Consider the following 17,661-nt stretch of genomic DNA (forward strand, 5'->3'; position numbering starts at 1 on the left):
CCTACATTTCCTTAGGACAGTGCTGCTGTTTCAATACTATAAAAGACGATTGCTGCCCACTATAACATATTTGAGTCTATTACTCATTCATCATGCTAAAGCCATATCTATGAAGATACTCCATGTGAATCTTTGTTAGCTGATGTGCAATGATGTAATACAATGTCAACACCTTTTGGAAAGATGGAAGACAAAATCTACCTATCCATCAGCATTTACTGTTTGCAAGGTATTGTGAATGAATAAAGCAAGCTGTGTTTCACCTTTTGGCAACACACCCACAGGAATGACACCATTGCTCCCCCAAAGACTGTAATCATGACTTTCCCAGCAGAAGGAATTGCTTTGAATGTCTTCAGTGTTGCTGATTATGGGGATTTTGTTTCCAGTTTAAAGTAATGCAAACAGGTTTCATTACCAACAATAATCCAGGACAGAAAGGACTCTCCACTGGACTCAAACTGCACCAACAGTTCATGTGAAATGGCTTTTCTTTGAATCTTGTGGTCTATTATGACCATTTGATGAACCCACCTTGCACACAATTTTGAATATCTGAGTCTCAATCATTGTAAAAGACTTCTAAAGCTCATCGATAGCTGTAGAGCCAACTGTTGAGTTGTGATGTTCCAATCTGTATGAATAATGGCGTCTGAGCAATTCCCCATGTCGGAACCAGTAACAATGACAGAACGTCCCGAATGTGGTTGATCATAGAACCCAGTTTCTACACTCTGACACTTTTAACTCTCTTTAGCCATCGCCCAATAATACTCCTCTTAACTACGTTATAACCATACTCTGCACAAATGTTGATAAATGTTTGCCACAATTTCTTTTTCTGCGAACAAGAATTCAATTACAGAATGTTGCTTGTAAAAAGCGTCTTGCATAATGACATTTTCATGGTTCAGTACAGCTCTTCCCTATGTTGGAATTATTTGAAACATTTACGCAGGAATACCAAACAGTGGTCTTTGTCCACTGATGCCGACACTGAAACTGAGTCTATTGTGTGGCTTCTCTCATTGTAATTCTAATAAAGCCAGATGGTACCTTTAAAGAGCAATAGGAGGCCTTTTACTAGTTCTGTATTAGACACATTTTCTTCTGGAATTATTGACTCGAATATTCTGTGTCTTCTGGCTTTTGGAACATTAAATGTGGTGTGGTTTCCTCCTGCTCCACACATTGTCTGCACTTGGAAATTCTTTCTCTGTACTCATCATGTGCAGATGTTTTTTTAAAGTTTTCAAGGCCAGTCATCGGTCCTACCATGAGTTTAATATGGCACCTGCTGAAGGCCAGGATTACAGAACATAGCTTGCATGTTTCTGTTTTTGGATCTCAGCCCAATGTTTTGACTGCTGCCTCCTAATCCAGCTAAGTAGTTTTGTTCTTGCCATCACTTTGGTGATGGTTAGGACAGGTCCTGGACCAACACATTGAGTCGTCGCACCTGTCCTGGCCAGCATATCAGCTTGTTCACTGCTACTGATTCCTGAGGGACCACGGACCCACAGCAGGTTTTGTCATGTTGCTTTCCCCTATGCTCATACGGGTTTCATGACATTCTGTAATATGTCTTATCTCATTGCAGAGGCTGACAGAGATTACAGAGCTACTTGGCTGAATGAATGAATGAATGAATGAATGAATGAATGAATGAATTTAGATGCCATGATCCTCATTGCACCTACGCAAATTCTCCTCCTCGCACATTCTGACATGAGGTATTTCCACCTGAAAAGCAGCCAGCTTCACTAGAGAGATTTCTTTCTCTAGTCTTGGCTGCACTACATACAGGGTGTTTATAAATGAATATAGGAGTTTTAACACTGTATAATATTTATTACATTAAACTTACAGTAATAAATGGTCAAATGAAAGAGCAACTCAAACTGTTTTACCAAGAACCTTATAAAAGTTCAATGTGGGCACCATTTGTCACAGGGCACACATCAAGACTTTTTTGTGCCTTATCCTGACGGAAAGTTTATGGGTCTTTCTTTTTTTGTGAACCTACTGTAACTGGCACGTCTTGATACACTAGAGCAATGGCTCTTCCCTCAGTTGGAAGAAGCCAGAGAACATTTTCCAGCAAGATGGTGCGCCACGTCACTGGCATAGCGAAGTATGTGATTGGTTGAACTTCGCTGTACCCAAGTGCCGCAAGGGGCCCAATGACAGGGCTTGCTTTGCGTGGCCTCCACTTTCATCCGACCTAACGTCATGCAATTTTTTCCTTTGTGGCTTCATCAGGGATCATGTGCACATGCCTCCACTGCCAACAGCCCTCCCTGAATTAAGAAACTGGATTGAAGCAGTTGTTGCTACAATCACTGAAGACACACTTTTCAATGTTTGGGAAGAACTCAGCTATAGACTTGATGTGTGCTGTGTGACAAATGGTGCTCACATTGAATGTTTATAAGGTTCTTGGTAAAACTGTTTGAGTTGCTCTTTAATTTGTCATACCATTTATAACTGTAAGTTTAATATAATAAATACTATAAAGCATTAAAACCTTGATATTAATTTACAAACACCCTGTATATGTTGATCCCAGGATTATCGTCTGTTTTCTATACACCCGTAAACCAGACTACGTCTCATGGGCAACATCGAGGTTAGTTCTTTCAATACACCTTGCTTCCAACTATTACCTTGAAGGAGCTGGAAGCTGTCATGTAGTCAGCCAGCATGTTCTCAATCATTCCCACTTAGTACTTTCACAACATTGGTGTGAGAGTCTTGATTTTCTAAAGATTTCCAGTTTTCTACCTGTATGCCACGCTGCTGCCTCCATTGTAATCCAAAGGTGTAATGGTTCCAGAGTAGTGGGGACATAATCCCCCCTTGTGGACAGCCTCTGGTGGTGTTGATCACCATTTCTTCATTCCATATAGTGGCTTCTACCTTTCGTTTACTCAGCATGGTCTTAACCCACCTGCATAGGGCATTTAAGATTTCACTGTCATACTCTTCTGCAGCTCTAATAATGGATTCTAAGGTCATATTGCTAAAAAAGTCCTGTTTCACATGATTTGCTTGGTTGATATGCCTGTTGCTTTACCTGCAGAGGAACCTCAGTTAACCACCCTTCCCTAACATGCACATTAACCAGTTTTTCTAGTGTCTTCAGGAGAAAGGAGGACAGATTGTTTGTCTAATATCCTTAGCCTTAGTGTGATCAAGTCTCCCTGCTTCAGAATGAAAACAACATTCACTGTCCTCTGAGCATTAGGACTGATCCCTGCTGCTAGGCTGACCCTAAACAGGGTACATAGGAATCTAATTAAACCCTCTCCTCCTTGTTGCAGAAGAGCCAGACAGATTCCATCAAGCCTGCCGACTTTTAATGGCTGAAACATTAAATCAGTTCCTCCCAGGGTCTGAATCTTGGTATATGTCATCTGCCAGAATGCACTGCCAGAAGTCTTGAGGAGCACATCCAACATTTCACACTGCTCTTGTATATTCACCATCCTCCTGGATTGGCTGATATTCTACTGAGGGTTTTATGAGATCTGGCACATGTAGCTGTACCTTCCACCATGGGCGTACCCAGCTGCCCCCCCCCCCCCCCCCCCTCCCCCGAAGATATTCGCAGTTTTTCACTAGTTTACTGTTTTATTTAATAAGAAATGCTGCATGTTTTCTTGGATTGTACAAGTGCATTCTTGTATTTAAAATGTTTATTAAAAGCAGTTTTTCACTGGTTTCCTGTTTTATTTAATAAGAAGTTCTGTATGTTGTCTCGAGTCCTTGTTTCCTGAGACTAGTATGACCTGCCCCCCCTGTTCAGATCCTGGGTACGCCTTCCACATCCTCACAGAATCTCTTCCAGGCTGATAGTTTCACTTGCTTAATACGAAGGTTGTATTGGCAACAGCCTCCCAATGTTTTCCCCATTGCCCTTCCCTTCTTCCAGTGTTAAACAGTTTTCCTGCATGCCTCCTTTGTAATTTCACTTTGTTGTCACTTTGTCTGCCATTTTCTCAAGATCTACTGGATTCCTTGTTGAAGTTCTGCCTTCGGATAGGTGTGAGTTTAGGTCTTTTCTATATGAGTCCCAGTCTGTATTCCAAGGGTTTCTATTGGCCATGGTCTGTTTAACAAACATTTCAACCTCAAACTTGATATTGTCATCAGATAAGGAAGGCTCCAATGCCACATGCCATTAGTTGACATAACTCCCTATTAGGATGGATCCAAAAGTTACTGATATAACTTGTCTCCTCCTTGTGTTACCGAAGGTAGGTTCCCTGCTCCTATTCAGGATCTACAGGTTACTCTTCAGCAAACAATTAAGAAGGTGCTCACCTCTGCCACTGGTTTTGCTGCTTTCCCCACACCATATTGTGCCCACTGGCATCACAATCAATTAACAGTTTTTTTATGTGTTCTTGGCTACATATACATATAAAAAAATGGGGCATTATTTGTTCAACAACCCTCGTATTATGTGCTCCTGTGCTTCTAATATTTTTGCAAACAGAAATGACCTGTATTCTTTTCTGGTCATGCAGGACACTTCACTGCAGAAGAGATTCTCAATTAATATGAGCAAGAGAAGTGATCTAATAACATATGCAATGCAACAGTTAATTTGTGAGTAATGTTTTCAGACAGGCAGGAAACTAGTACACACAGATGCAAATATATATCTTTTCTACGTAATTTTTGTATATCGTATGAATGATAAGCAGTTTATAAATATATCTGTTGCCCGTAAAGTTTACCTTAGAATTTTCTATCTGAGCCTGCCCTACTGAGACAAACAAAATGTATCCACACAACAATGCATATTCTTACCTTGCCACATATTTCACACTTTATTTCACTTGCTTGTCCTGTGGTTGTTCTCAGGATAGCAGCACGCTCTATCTCTTCTTTGCTATGCGTTTTACGGTGAGACAGCATCTCACCAAAAGTATCAAATGTCTCCATGCATATTTTACATGTGAAGTTATTGGCTGTCTGGTGTCTTCTTAGATGCACAAGCATATTCCCTCGCCGATTGAACCTTTTGCCGCACAACTGACATTTATGTTGACGTACATTTTCATGAATGGCAGAATGTTGTGCCATCTCTCCTATCTTCTGGAATGTTTTTCCACAAGTAGAACATTCAAAGGGGAATTGTTCGGACTGAGATCTCTCTTGTTCTGCTAAACGAAACCTGTAACACATGATGTCATGAAAATGGATTATGCAACAACATGCAAAATTTCCAATTAAAATCAAACAGCGGAAACTCCAGGTTGGAATATCAACAGTACAAGGAAACAATAAATAGCTACTCACCATAAAGATGATACAATGAGTTACAGACAGACACAATGAAAAGACACTTATACATTAGCTTTCAGTCAAAGCCTTCTTAAGAAAAGGAAAGATACACAATCATTCACACAAGCAAGTATATATGTGTGAGGCGTGTTTGCTTGTGTGAATGAATGTCTGTGTGTTTTCTTTTTTGAAGAAGGCTTTGACTGAAAGCTAATATGTAAGTGTCTATTCAGTGTGCCTGTCTGTAACTCAACTCGTCATCTACACAGTCAGTGAAAATCCTATACTTTCCTTATATTGTTAAAATTTCCAATTAGTGAGGAACAAAAGACACTCAAGGCAGATGAAAACCAATTTTAACCACATACTTGGAAATAATACACCAAGTGTAAAAATAAAAAAAAAAAAAAATTACTAAAAGTGGAAACAACAAAAATGTTATTGGTAAGGTAACAATTATTAAATATACAATTTGGGACCTGGATAGTTGCAAGAAATGTTTATATTATACCTAAGATTTTTGATATTAATTACAATCTTTGAAACTACAAGGTAAAATTTTGGAGCAAATACTGGTTACAAACAAAAACAACTGAAAGTATTGTACAAATAAAACTTATTGTCACAGCACAGAAAGTCAAGAGGAAGCATTCAGTTCTACAGGGCAGATCTCTTTTGTCTCGTGTGTGTGTGTGTGTGTGTGTGTGTGTGTGTGTGTGTGTGTGTCATAGAGAGAGAGAGAGAGAGAGAGAGAGAGAGAGAGAGAGAGAGAGAAGAAGGGGGAGGGGGGGGGGGGCAGGAGACCATGAGTTACTTTTTTGCTTGTTTGTTGAATGTGTTGCCTTTCATCATATATTTTATCTTTTATGTCAGCAGTTTTGATTCTGAAGTATCAGTGCTGTTTTCCTAGTAAATGGGGACTCACATTATGTAAGTGTAATTTTGGAAATAACCAAACTTTATTTATTTACCGGAGAAGTTATCACATGTTTTTGATTGAAAGAAGTAGGTGTCATTTCTACATCCCAACCCCCTTTGAGGGGACCCTCTAATTTAATGTCGGAGCTCTACTTTACTATACCTAGCACTTGAATCACATGAATGCCAATGATAGGTTGTTGGATGTTATGTCAATGACACAATGCCATACGAAAAAGTGTATCATATAATAATAAAATATACAACAATGAACTGTCAGGATGAAAAATAATGAAAACGACTATAAGGAGAGGAGTAGTAGTAGTAGTAGTAAACAAGGAGTTCAATGACTACATTTTCGTACTGTAGTAGAGTGTGCACTTAATTTCAAACTTCCTGATAGATTAAGGCAATGTGTTGAACAGGGAACGAACATAGGGCCCTTCCCTTCGTGGGCAAGTGCTTTACTGATTGAGATATCCCAGCACAATTCACGGTCTACCCTCACAACTTTACTTCCACCCAAAAGCTCTTCACCTATCTTCCAAACTTCAAAGAAGTTTTCATTCAGAAATTGTGAGACTAGCATTCTTGGAAGAATGGATACTGTGGAGAAATGGCTTAGCCACATCCTAGGGTATGGGTCAGCAAGTAATTTTAGATGGGATCCGGATACTTTTGAAAATTTTTATTGAGGTTCATAAGAAAACTCTCATACTCTTCCAACTTTTTATTTTAATTTTCACTCTCAAACTAATTGGAAATACTATAGATACACATATGTGTATTAAAAATCCAGAAAAATTTACATTCTTCATTATGTTTTATTTTTATTTCCATTCACAAAAAATATGAAATACAATAAGTAGATAGGAATATCTGTCTTGAAAAATTAAGAAAAAAATATATATTCAGTATTGTGTTTTATTTTAATTTTCACTCATATGAGATACAATAGATAGGCACATTTGTATTAAAAAATCAATGGCAGAAATTACATGTGTGGTCTTGACCAGTTTCTTAAAGCTAGGTTCACGTGGGGAGCAGCTTATGCGAGTAGCATCTTCCAGGTGGGCAGCCGTTAATCTTGAGTGATAATTGTTCTGCAATTTTCATATTTTTCTGGGGGCATGTTTACCTCAAAATTCTTCGGTGAATGCATTTTTATACATTTGCCAGGAAATGTCTTCCTGCAAGTCCATTATCTCCATTTAGAACCAAGGCTTTGGAAGGCAGAACAACTTCGCAGCCACATCTGTCCATACTGCCGCTGGACAAACTTCAAAAGGTGATTTTAAGAATGGCGACAGCTTTTCCATCTCTGAAAAGTCTTAGAATCTTGCTGTTAAGTTCCTTTTTAAGATCTGACATAAAATTTGTGAATACTGAAATCTCTCATTCTGAATTATTTTTGTATTAAAAATGGTTGGAAAGTGAAAAAAATCTTGACTTGCAGTGTCTTTTTCAAAGATATACAGCTTGCAACTGAAAGAAGACAGACTTTGTATCAGATGACATATTAATTTCCTCTTTTCCTTGTAGTTCGGTACTGAGTGCATTTAAACATTTCAGAATGTATTTCATTTGCTGTGTTCATTTGCTAGAAACTCCAAATGGTTCTCGCTTCTTGTCAATCCAAATTCTTTAAGAAGGATGTTACTACTTCTTTTATTTGCCAAACATGTTTAGTCACTTGACCTTTACATAGCCAACAAACATTATTGTACCACAGTAAGTCAGAATGTGTCAAATCACACTCAGAAAGAAACTCTTTGAACTGTCTTTTCTGCAAAGTAGAATGAGACCTCTAAAAATTAATCACCTTGATCAACCTGTCTGTTACTTCTTTCAGAGTTACACTACGTTTTCCACAAAGGGCTGCCTGGTGAACTATGCACTGATAATATAGTCACACAGCATTACCATCTTAGATTCCATTTGTTAGCCCTTTTTCTTTGCAGATCATCACTGGGACCCCATCAGTTGAAAGAGACACCATTTTATCATAACTAACAGTTTGATTTTGTCACAAGTCATCTAAAATCTTGGAGAAATCTTCTCCGTAAGTCTTGCCTTTCAATGGCAATACTGTTAGCAATTCTTCCCTAAATTCTTTACATTCAACATCCAAAAACCACATGAAAATGCATATTTGTTCTTCATCAACAATGTTGCATGATTCATCTAGTGTTATGGTATAACAAAACGCCTTCTGCAGAAGTTCAAATAAACTACTTTTATTTTCAGAAGCCAAAGTTTCAGTTCTTCCTGTATTACTTCTTGTCAACAATTGGAATACCCTGAATTGCATCAACAACCTCTTTTTCTCTTCAATAAGTGCCACTGCTACTTCCAACTTTTTTTTTTTACTAACTCAGAGTCTGAGGACAGCTTCTGGTGTTTGTTAAGCATCCAACACTCATGCATTGCTGCTTCCACAGATTTTTCTTGCTTGCTCATAGAGCGAATTAGAAAGGCTGTGCTTTTTCTGTAAGAGGCTAGATATGTCTGGTGGTTTCCTTGATGAGCTTCACAACCCAGTGAAAATTTTTAAATGAACTTCTGACGAGTACTTTCATAGCATTGCTTTAAATTGGGACTTTTGTAGTGACAATTCTGTTGCATATGAGGCATACTGCAATAGCTCCAGGCCTATCAGGCAGCATAAAACAATATTGTTCAGTCCCCCCAGTCAAAAACTTCCTATTTTCACCATTAACTTTACACTTTTTTAGGTTCACATCGATGCAAAAGAAACGTTATAAGCCTCAATTACAACAAAACGCTTTGTACGAGATTGCAACAACTACTGACTAAGTGGTGATAATATTTGTGTACTATATTTAGTTGCGTTCTTTATAAAAATACCAGTGCTCGTCACACAGCAGGCACAGTTGCACCACAAAGGAGTTACTTCAGTGTCACAGTGTACCCAGCTGCACCCCAAAAGAACTGCAAAGCAAAGGAGGTACTTCCTTGTCAAAGATCTCTGCAACTGAGTGAACTTGCCCAAAGTTTCATAAAGTAGCATTAAGCTATTGTTCAAGTTACAAGCACAAAAATGGTGTGTAAATGAATATGCCATCTCCAATTTGATAAAGTTTTCAGAGGTTGCCAGAGTCTGAAATCGATTTATAAAATTTCCTCTTCCATTAAATAAATACATGTGTTGCATTCATGTGCACAGAGCTTTTATGTGGATCGACGTAACATACTGTGCTAGCCGGCAAGCATGCCTCCTTCCACCCCCGCTCTTCCGTGGACCTTCCTGCGCTGCATAGCATAGCAGCTACGTATTAAATCTACCTATAACTAACCATTAATAATTCTAATTATTCAGCAGTTAATTGTACACTATGAGAAAAAAATTATAAGAGTGCCACTCAAACGAACCGTTATCTACAGAAAAAAAATATTTTTTACAATAATTGAGTACAGTAATTTATACTTTTAAAATATTTTGGCAGGCCTGTTTTTGACCTTCTCTGATCTGGACCTGGATCACAGTCCACCAGTTGCTGACTGCTGTCCTAAGGGACTGTTCACAAAATGAATTTTTACTTTGTAGGGTAGTGTGTGCTGATTTCAAACTTCCTGGCAGATTAAAACTTTGTGCAAGACCAGGATTTGAAATAGAGAAGTATGCATTTCATGGCCAACTGTTTTACCAACTGAACTATCCAAGCTGCACTCTCAATTTTTTTTTCTGCCAGTACCTCTTCTCCTTGTTGGGAGGGTGGAGAAAGCACTTCACTTCCAAGAAATAGCCCTCTGCATCTTCCTGGATATCGAAGGGGTCTTCAGTAACACGACCTTCGATTTCAGGGTAAGGGCAGCAGAGATACATGACCTATGGACCACTATATGCAGGTGGGCCAGGGCCATGCTTAGTGGAAGAAAGGTATAGGCTACATGATGAATGAAAAGATGGTAATTAACACCACTACAGGTTGCCCACAAGGAGGAGTTCTGCCCCCTTTACTGTGGAATCTAGTGGTTAACGAACTCATTGAGGAACTAAATTCCAGACAATGCTTTTGCCAAAGATATGCAGATGACCTTGTCATAGTAATATTTGGCAAGTTAACTGACACAGTTAGAGATATGGCGCAAGGAGGATTGGACATTGTGCAAGACTGGTGCATTAAACAGGATCTAAGGGTTAATCCTAAGAAGATTATTGTGGTGCCATTCACGAAGAGGCATATCCAACACTCAAGTTGGAATCTAAAGCTCTTCGATGAAATACTATCTGTGAAGGGGATAGTGAAATATCTGGGGATAACCTTAGATGAGAAACTAACATAGAACCCTCACATTAAGAGTGTCTGCTCCAAGGCAAAAAGTACTCTAGTGAGTACCAGAAGGGCTTGTGGTAAAAACTGGGGCCTAAGCCCCAGCCACATTACGCACTTGATATTCACCACAGTGGTTAGACCTAGGATTTCCTACGGGGCCGCAGTGTGGTGGAAGAAGGTAGAACAGCGGGTTGCAGCTAAGGAGCTTGCGAAGGTGCAGAAACTGGCCTGCTTAGCCATAACAGGCAGAGATGGCAACACACCAACTGCTGGGATGAAACCATGCTGGACATGCCTCCACTACCGAGCGAGGTGGCGCAGTGCTTAGCACACTGGACTCGCATTCGGGAGGACGACGGTTCAATCCCGTCTCCAGCCATCCTGATTTAGGTTTTCCGTGATTTCCCTAAATCGTTTCAGGCAAATGCCGGGATGGTTCCTTTGAAAGGGCACGGCCGATTTCCTTCCCCATCCTTCCCTAACACGAGCTTGCGCTCCGTCTCTAATGACCTCGTTGTCGACGGGACGTTAAACACTAACCTCCTCCTCCTCCTCCATGCCTCCACTACACCTTTGGGTCAAGATGTAGGCAGCAGCTGGGGCATGGGAAAAAACAGTTCAACACCACATGTAGGACACTTTTTGGTTCACCAATGGGTTGAAATCAGACCAAGGCATTGAGGCAGGGGTGTACGGGGTTCAGCCAAGACTGGAGAGCGTCATCTCTCTAGGAAAACTGGCTTCGGTATTCCAAGCTGAAATTACTGCAATCAGGGCACGTGTGGAGGAGAATATGTGTAGGTGCTACAAGGACCATAGCATCTACATCTATTCAGGTAGCCAGGCAGCCCTAAAATCATTGGCAGCTCCTGCAACGAGGTCTAAGATTATATACAGGGTTATTACAAATGATTGAAGCGATTTCACAGCTCTACAATAACTTTATTATTTGAGATTTTTCACAATGCTTTGCACACACATACAAAAACTCAAAAAGTTTTTTTAGGCATTCACAAATGTTCAATATGTGCCCCTTTAGTGATTCGGCAGACATCAAGCCGATAATCAAGTTCCTCCCACACTCGGCGCAGCATGTCCCCATCGATGAGTTCGAAAGCATCATTGATGCGAGCTCGCAGTTCTGGCACGTTTCTTGGTAGAGGAGGTTTAAACACTGAATCTTTCACATAACCCCACAGAAAGAAATCGCATGGGGTTAAGTCGGGAGAGCGTCGAGGCCATGACATGAATTGTTGATCATGATCTCCACCACGACCGATCCATCGGTTTTCCAATCTCCTGTTTAAGAAATGCTTCTGCTTTAGCCTTTTCCGTAAGATTTTCCAAGCTGTCGGCTGTGGTACGTTTAGCTCCCTGCTTGCTTTATTCGTCGACTTCCGCGACTAAGAGTGAAACTTGCCCGCACGCGTTCAACCGTTTCTTCGCTCACTGTAGGCCGACCCGTTGATTTCCCCTTACAGAGGCATCCAGAAGCTTTAAACTGCGCATACCATCTTTGAATGGAGTTAGCAGTTGGTGGATCTTTGTTGAACTTCGTCCTGAAGTGTCGTTGCACTGTTATGACTGACTGATGTGAGGGCATTTCAAGCACGACATACGCTTTCTCGGCTCCTGTCGCCATTTTGTCTCACTGCACTCTCGAACGCTCTGGCGGCAGAACTTTATGAGTTTTTCTATGTATCTGTAGTGTGTCGTGACCATATGTCAATGCATGGAGCTACAGTGAATTTATTAAATCGCTTCAATCATTTGTAATAGCCCTGTATAGTCGGACAATCACCAAGGCTATCATCAAACTAGAACTACGGAACTGGCTTAGGAAACAGCACGTAGAATATTGGACCAAGGTCCATCAACAAAAACATGGTGAGGCAATGATGCCCAAGCCATGTTTTAAAAGATGCTCTGTAATCCTGGGATTGAACACGAAAGAGATCAAACTCATGACTGAACTGATGACCAGCCATGGGAATTTTAAAAAAACCATGGGTATAATGGAAGAAGACCCTAAATGTAGAACCTGTGATGAGGGTCAAGAAACTGCATCACACCTAACCTTCAAATGCATGGCATTGGAGAGCAAAAGATACAGAATCTTCGGGACAACTAGACCTGAAGAAATTGTGTCTAACAAAAAACTGGCAAAGGGACTCCTTGCACTATTTAAGGGCATTGGTTGGCTTTACTAGATATACAGGGAGTGATACCGCACAATAAACTCTGTTTCGGTGCGGGCAGTGGCGGGTTAGACCTAAACTGTTTTAGCTTCCCTGTCAAAATCAAATCAACCTCTTCTCCTAGCTTAGCCACAGCTTTCACTATAGAGTGAATTACTGGGCAAACAATCACCTAAGCTGTGGCTAAGCGATTTCTCCATAATATCCATTCTTCCTGGAGTGTTAACCCGCAAGATAAGAAAGAGAACTTATGTGAAATTTGGAAGGTCAAAGAGATACCGGTGGAAAAGAGATTTTCAGGATTGGTTGTGAGTCCTGTTTGGATGGCTTAGTCAGTAGAGCACTTGCCAGCAAAAGGCAAAGGTCCCAAGTTGAGGATAGGTCTGGCATAGGGTTTTAATATGTCACAAATTTTCAAGCAGTTTAAAAATTTTACAAAATTTAATAATAGACAAGACGTACTAGTTGGAAGCATTACCAGCATTCACAAGGAATGATTTCAGAAAACACAATCAGAAAAAAATTGAATTTTGTGCTTAACTTTTTTTGAGCTCTTGAAGTAGGATGAACACTTGGTTGAGTGTTTTCTGACAACCGAACATTCTGTTCCGTGGATTTGTGTAACTCATGGGGCAAATTATAAAGAATGGGAACATATAGCCCATGACTCTTCCTCATTGCGAAAATCATCAATTTTCTGGACAAAACCTACATATCAGACTGATCAGATGCTGTTTGCCTGTACACACTGCTACAGAGTGGTAGGGCTATGATTGATTTATTCTTCATGATACACTCAACAGCTGATAACTAAACAAAATCTTATACTTGTTCTCCCTGAACATAGTTCAGTCTATAAACACTCTTAGGCCTGTGTATCAATGTAGATTTTATAAAGAGCATAGCCAAGGTTGTTGTGCCAAGGTTGTTGTGGTTGTTGTTGTTCTTGTTGTTGTTGTTGTCTTCAGTCCTGAGACTGGTTTGATGCAGCTCTCCATGCTAATCTATCTTGTGCAAGCTCCTTCATCTCCCAGTACCTACTGCAACCTACATCCTTCTGAATCTGCTTAGTGTATTCATCTCTTGGTCTCCCTCTACGATTTTTACTCTCCACGCTGCCCTCCAATGCTAAATTTGTGATCCCTTGATACCTCAGGACATGTCCTACCAGCCGATCCCTTCTTTTAGTCAAGTTGTGCCACAAACTTCTCTTCTCCCCAATCCTATTCAATACCTCCTCATTAGTTATGTGATCTACCCATCTAATCTTCAGTATTCTTCTGTAACACCACATTTTGAAAGCTTCTATTCTCTTCTTGTCCAAACTATTTATCGTCCATGTTTCACTTCCATACATGGCTACACTCCATACAAATACTTTCAGAAACGACTTCCTGACACTTAAATCTATACTCGATGTTAACAAATTTCTCTTCCTCAGAAACGCTTTCCTTGCCATTGTCAGTCTACATTTTATATCCTCTCTACTTCGACCATCATCAGTTATTTTGCTCCCCAAATAGCAAAACTCCTTTAGTACTTTAAGTGTCTCATTTCCTAATCTAATTCCCTCAGCATCACCCGACTTAATTCGACTACATTCCATTATCCTCGTTTTGCTTTTGTTGATGTTCATCTTATATCCTCCTTTCAATACACTGTCCATTCCGTTTAACTGCTCTTCCAAGTCCTTTGCTGTCTCTGACAGAATTACAATGTCATCGGCGAACCTCAACGTTTTTATTTCTTCTCCATGGACTTTAATACCTACTCCAAATTTTTCTTTTGTTTCCTTTACTGCTTGATCCCGATGAACAACATCGGGGAGAGGCTACAACCCTTCTCCCTCCCTTCCCAACCACTGCTTCGCTTTCATGCCCCTCGACTCTTATAACTGCCGTCTGGTTTCTGTACAAATTGTAAATAGCCTTTCGCTCCCTGTATTTTACCCCTGCCACCTTTAAAATTTGAAAGAGAGTATTCCAGTCAACATTGTCAAAAGCTTTCTCTAAGTCTACAAATGCTAGAAACGTAGGTTTGCCTTTCCTTAATCTTTCTTCTAAGATAAGTCGTAAGGTCAGTATTGCCTCACGTGTTCCAACATTTCTACGGAATCCAAACTGATCTTCCCCGAAATCGGCTTCTACCAGTTTTTCCATTCGTCTGTAAATAATTCGTGTTAGTATTTTGCAGCTGTGACTTATTAAACTGATAGTTTGGTAATTTTTACACCTGTCAACACCTGCTTTCTTTGGGATTGGAATTATTATATTCTTCTTGAAGTCTGGGGGTATTTCGCCTGTCTCGTACATCTTGCTCACCAGATGGACAAGTTTTGTCACGACTGGCTCTCCCAACGCTGTCAGTAGTTCTAATGGAATGTTGTCTACTTCGGGGGCCTTGTTTCGACTCAGGTCTTTCAGTGCTCTGTCAAACTCTTCACGCAGTATCGTATCTCCCATTTCATCTTCATCTACATCCTCTTCCATTTCCATAATATTGTCCTCAAGTACATCGCCCTTGTATAGACCCTCTATATACTCCTTCCACCTTTCTGCTTTCCCCTCTTTGCTTAGAACTGGGTTTCCATCTGACCTCTTGATATTCATACAAGTGGCTCTCTTTTCTCCAAAGGTCTCTTTAATTTTCCTGTAGGCTGTATCTATCTTACCCCTAGTGAGATAAACCTCCACATCCTTACATTTGTCCTCTAGCCATGCCTGCTTAGCCATTTTGCACTTCCTGTCGAACTCATTTTTGAGACGTTTGTATTCCTTTTTGCCTGCTTTTACCCAAGGTAGCTGTCTGATTTATAGTCAACTAAGATGTGCAAGGAATGCAGCGTATGAGTTATTTATTTCTACTGCTAGAGTAAATTTTACACCAGAACAAACTCTATTAATAAGATGAAAAAGTGGAGTCAAATGATAGTGTGAGTCACAGTCTAAAAAAGCAACATAAGTAGGGAGCATCTGAAATTCTTCTTACATTAATTAATTTTGTATGTTACTTTCTTGGAACTATTGTGACTGTTTTATACTGTGTATAATTGTGTATGATAGTAGCAAGAATAGATGGCAGTAATTAATTCAGTGCTCATTCTTCTTCAAGTACAGAGTACAAAATTAATCTGATGTACTATCGGTCTGATAGTTGCCATCAGCTTCAAAATGAGAAAAAAAAAGTTAAGGTTCAGTCTAATGACATAAATTAAACATAGGTAGCATGTAGCCAACTGAAAAAAAAGGAAGATATTATTCTGCAACAAACTTACTCTTGCACACCCTCAGCATTCTCTGTTGCTTCAGCTTCATTCGCATCGGTCTTCAGCAACTGCAATGCTTTAGATATCTGTAGATCCTGGGATACATCTGGTGACGTTTTTAATTTGACAACCACCACCTTATACTTTGGTTTATTTGAAACCTAAAATAAAATTAGTAAAACGTAACATCACATAAAAGTTGTGAAAATATATAATATAGTGTAATAAATTTCTATTTTAGTAAAATAATTCAATTTTATTTTAATGCATTCATCCACTGTCCCTTGGTAGAACCATTTCAGATCGACACCTAACATGAGCTTAATAAGTCAAATACTGATTCATAATAAATACTAATGGAATAACTGCAATTTATCTTGCTTCTTATCCTAGAAAAAATGTTTAATTTTCAAGGAATATTAACACATATACACCTCTCTCCCCAGCTGCTGTTAAAGTGTAACCAGGTGGTACGGGAGTTTGTTTGCAAAACTGAGATCATAACCACCACTATTTATTTCATATCTTTAAGGATTCTTAGCTTTTACATTTTTGGTTCACTGTTCAATTGAGTGCCTGACTGACATGTACCACTGGCCCAAGAAATTGAAAATATCTTTCAAACATTTCTGTTATCTGTATCCAAACTGACTTAAAAAAAAAAAAAAAAAAAAAAAAAAAAAAAAAAAAAATGAGAACTATAAAAATATCAACAACATACCTATACACTACTTTCTTGGTGCTGGCAGAATATAACCAATGAAAGTAAATTGTATAATTCCGGCATTATGGTCATAATGATATTTAAAAAGCAGATATATAAATGGTGACACAAATTTAATGACTTAATGACTGTAAATATAGTCAGTCAGATGTGGAAAGAAATCCAAGCCAGCAGTAGTCAGTAGCCTTTTGTGTGGAAGGAATGGTGCATGCCCTTGCTATCGTCTGTATAAAAAATGAGGATGACAAACAGCAGGACGCTCCAAATAATAATGAAAGGAAGCTTGTATTCCACCAGAAAGAAGGAGTGACCAAGAGCAAATTGGAGGACCAATGAGTAGGATAACTGTATTAAAATGGAAATCAGAAGCTAGAGGAAAAAGCTAAGAACAGAGTTTATGGACAAAGATTGTTGAGCAGGCCAAGGCCAATCAAGGACTGCAATGCCAAAGAGGTAGATGAATGCTATAATTCACACTTTAAGAATATAGAAGCCGGATTCAGTTCACATCAGTCTCAATTTAAATGACTGCTAGGTTGTGCATTAAATGTGTTACTTCTGTCATCATTGCCACTACCACTATCATTGTCATTACTAGTGTTTACCTGAAAAATTGGTGAAAAATTGTTCTGTCATCAACATTTGTTCAGCAGACAGGTAATCTTCACATTTATAAATGTGACTATGATGTGAAGCCTACTCCAATTTTAGCCACTGGATGAAACTGTGCATCCACAATTTTCAATGTGCTATCGAGTGCAGATGTATCATTCTTCTTTCATAAATATTATTTTGGTATAACCCACAAAAGTTGAAAGTGTTTCAATAGGAATAATAAGGTGGTAATCTAAGAAATGAATGTCTATGTTCGAACGTGATTTCCATCAATGTTCAACGTTTCAAACATTACCTTGTCACATTTAATAAGAGAGTACTGAGCTTTGTGATGTCAATTTCCTCTCT

The 17,661-nt window shown here is 39.3% G+C and overlaps 1 protein-coding gene across 4 annotated transcripts in view; it reads right to left on the reverse strand.

Annotated features, from left to right (window-relative positions):
• The window catches only part of LOC124612678 (zinc finger protein 250-like), a 154,648-nt gene that overhangs the window by 21,859 nt on the left and 115,128 nt on the right, over positions 1-17,661 (reverse strand). For all 4 annotated transcript variants that reach the window (XM_047141004.1, XM_047141003.1, XM_047141006.1 and 1 more), the window contains 2 exons: positions 15,984-16,135; positions 4,819-5,185 (listed from right to left, as the gene is read on the reverse strand). In XM_047141004.1, the coding sequence (XP_046996960.1) occupies positions 4,819-5,185; positions 15,984-16,135 (519 nt within the window). The remainder of the gene's footprint in view (positions 1-4,818; positions 5,186-15,983; positions 16,136-17,661) is intronic.

This window comes from Schistocerca americana, chromosome 4 (assembly GCF_021461395.2).
Source record: "Schistocerca americana isolate TAMUIC-IGC-003095 chromosome 4, iqSchAmer2.1, whole genome shotgun sequence".
In the NCBI taxonomy this organism is placed as follows: domain Eukaryota; kingdom Metazoa; phylum Arthropoda; class Insecta; order Orthoptera; family Acrididae; genus Schistocerca; species Schistocerca americana.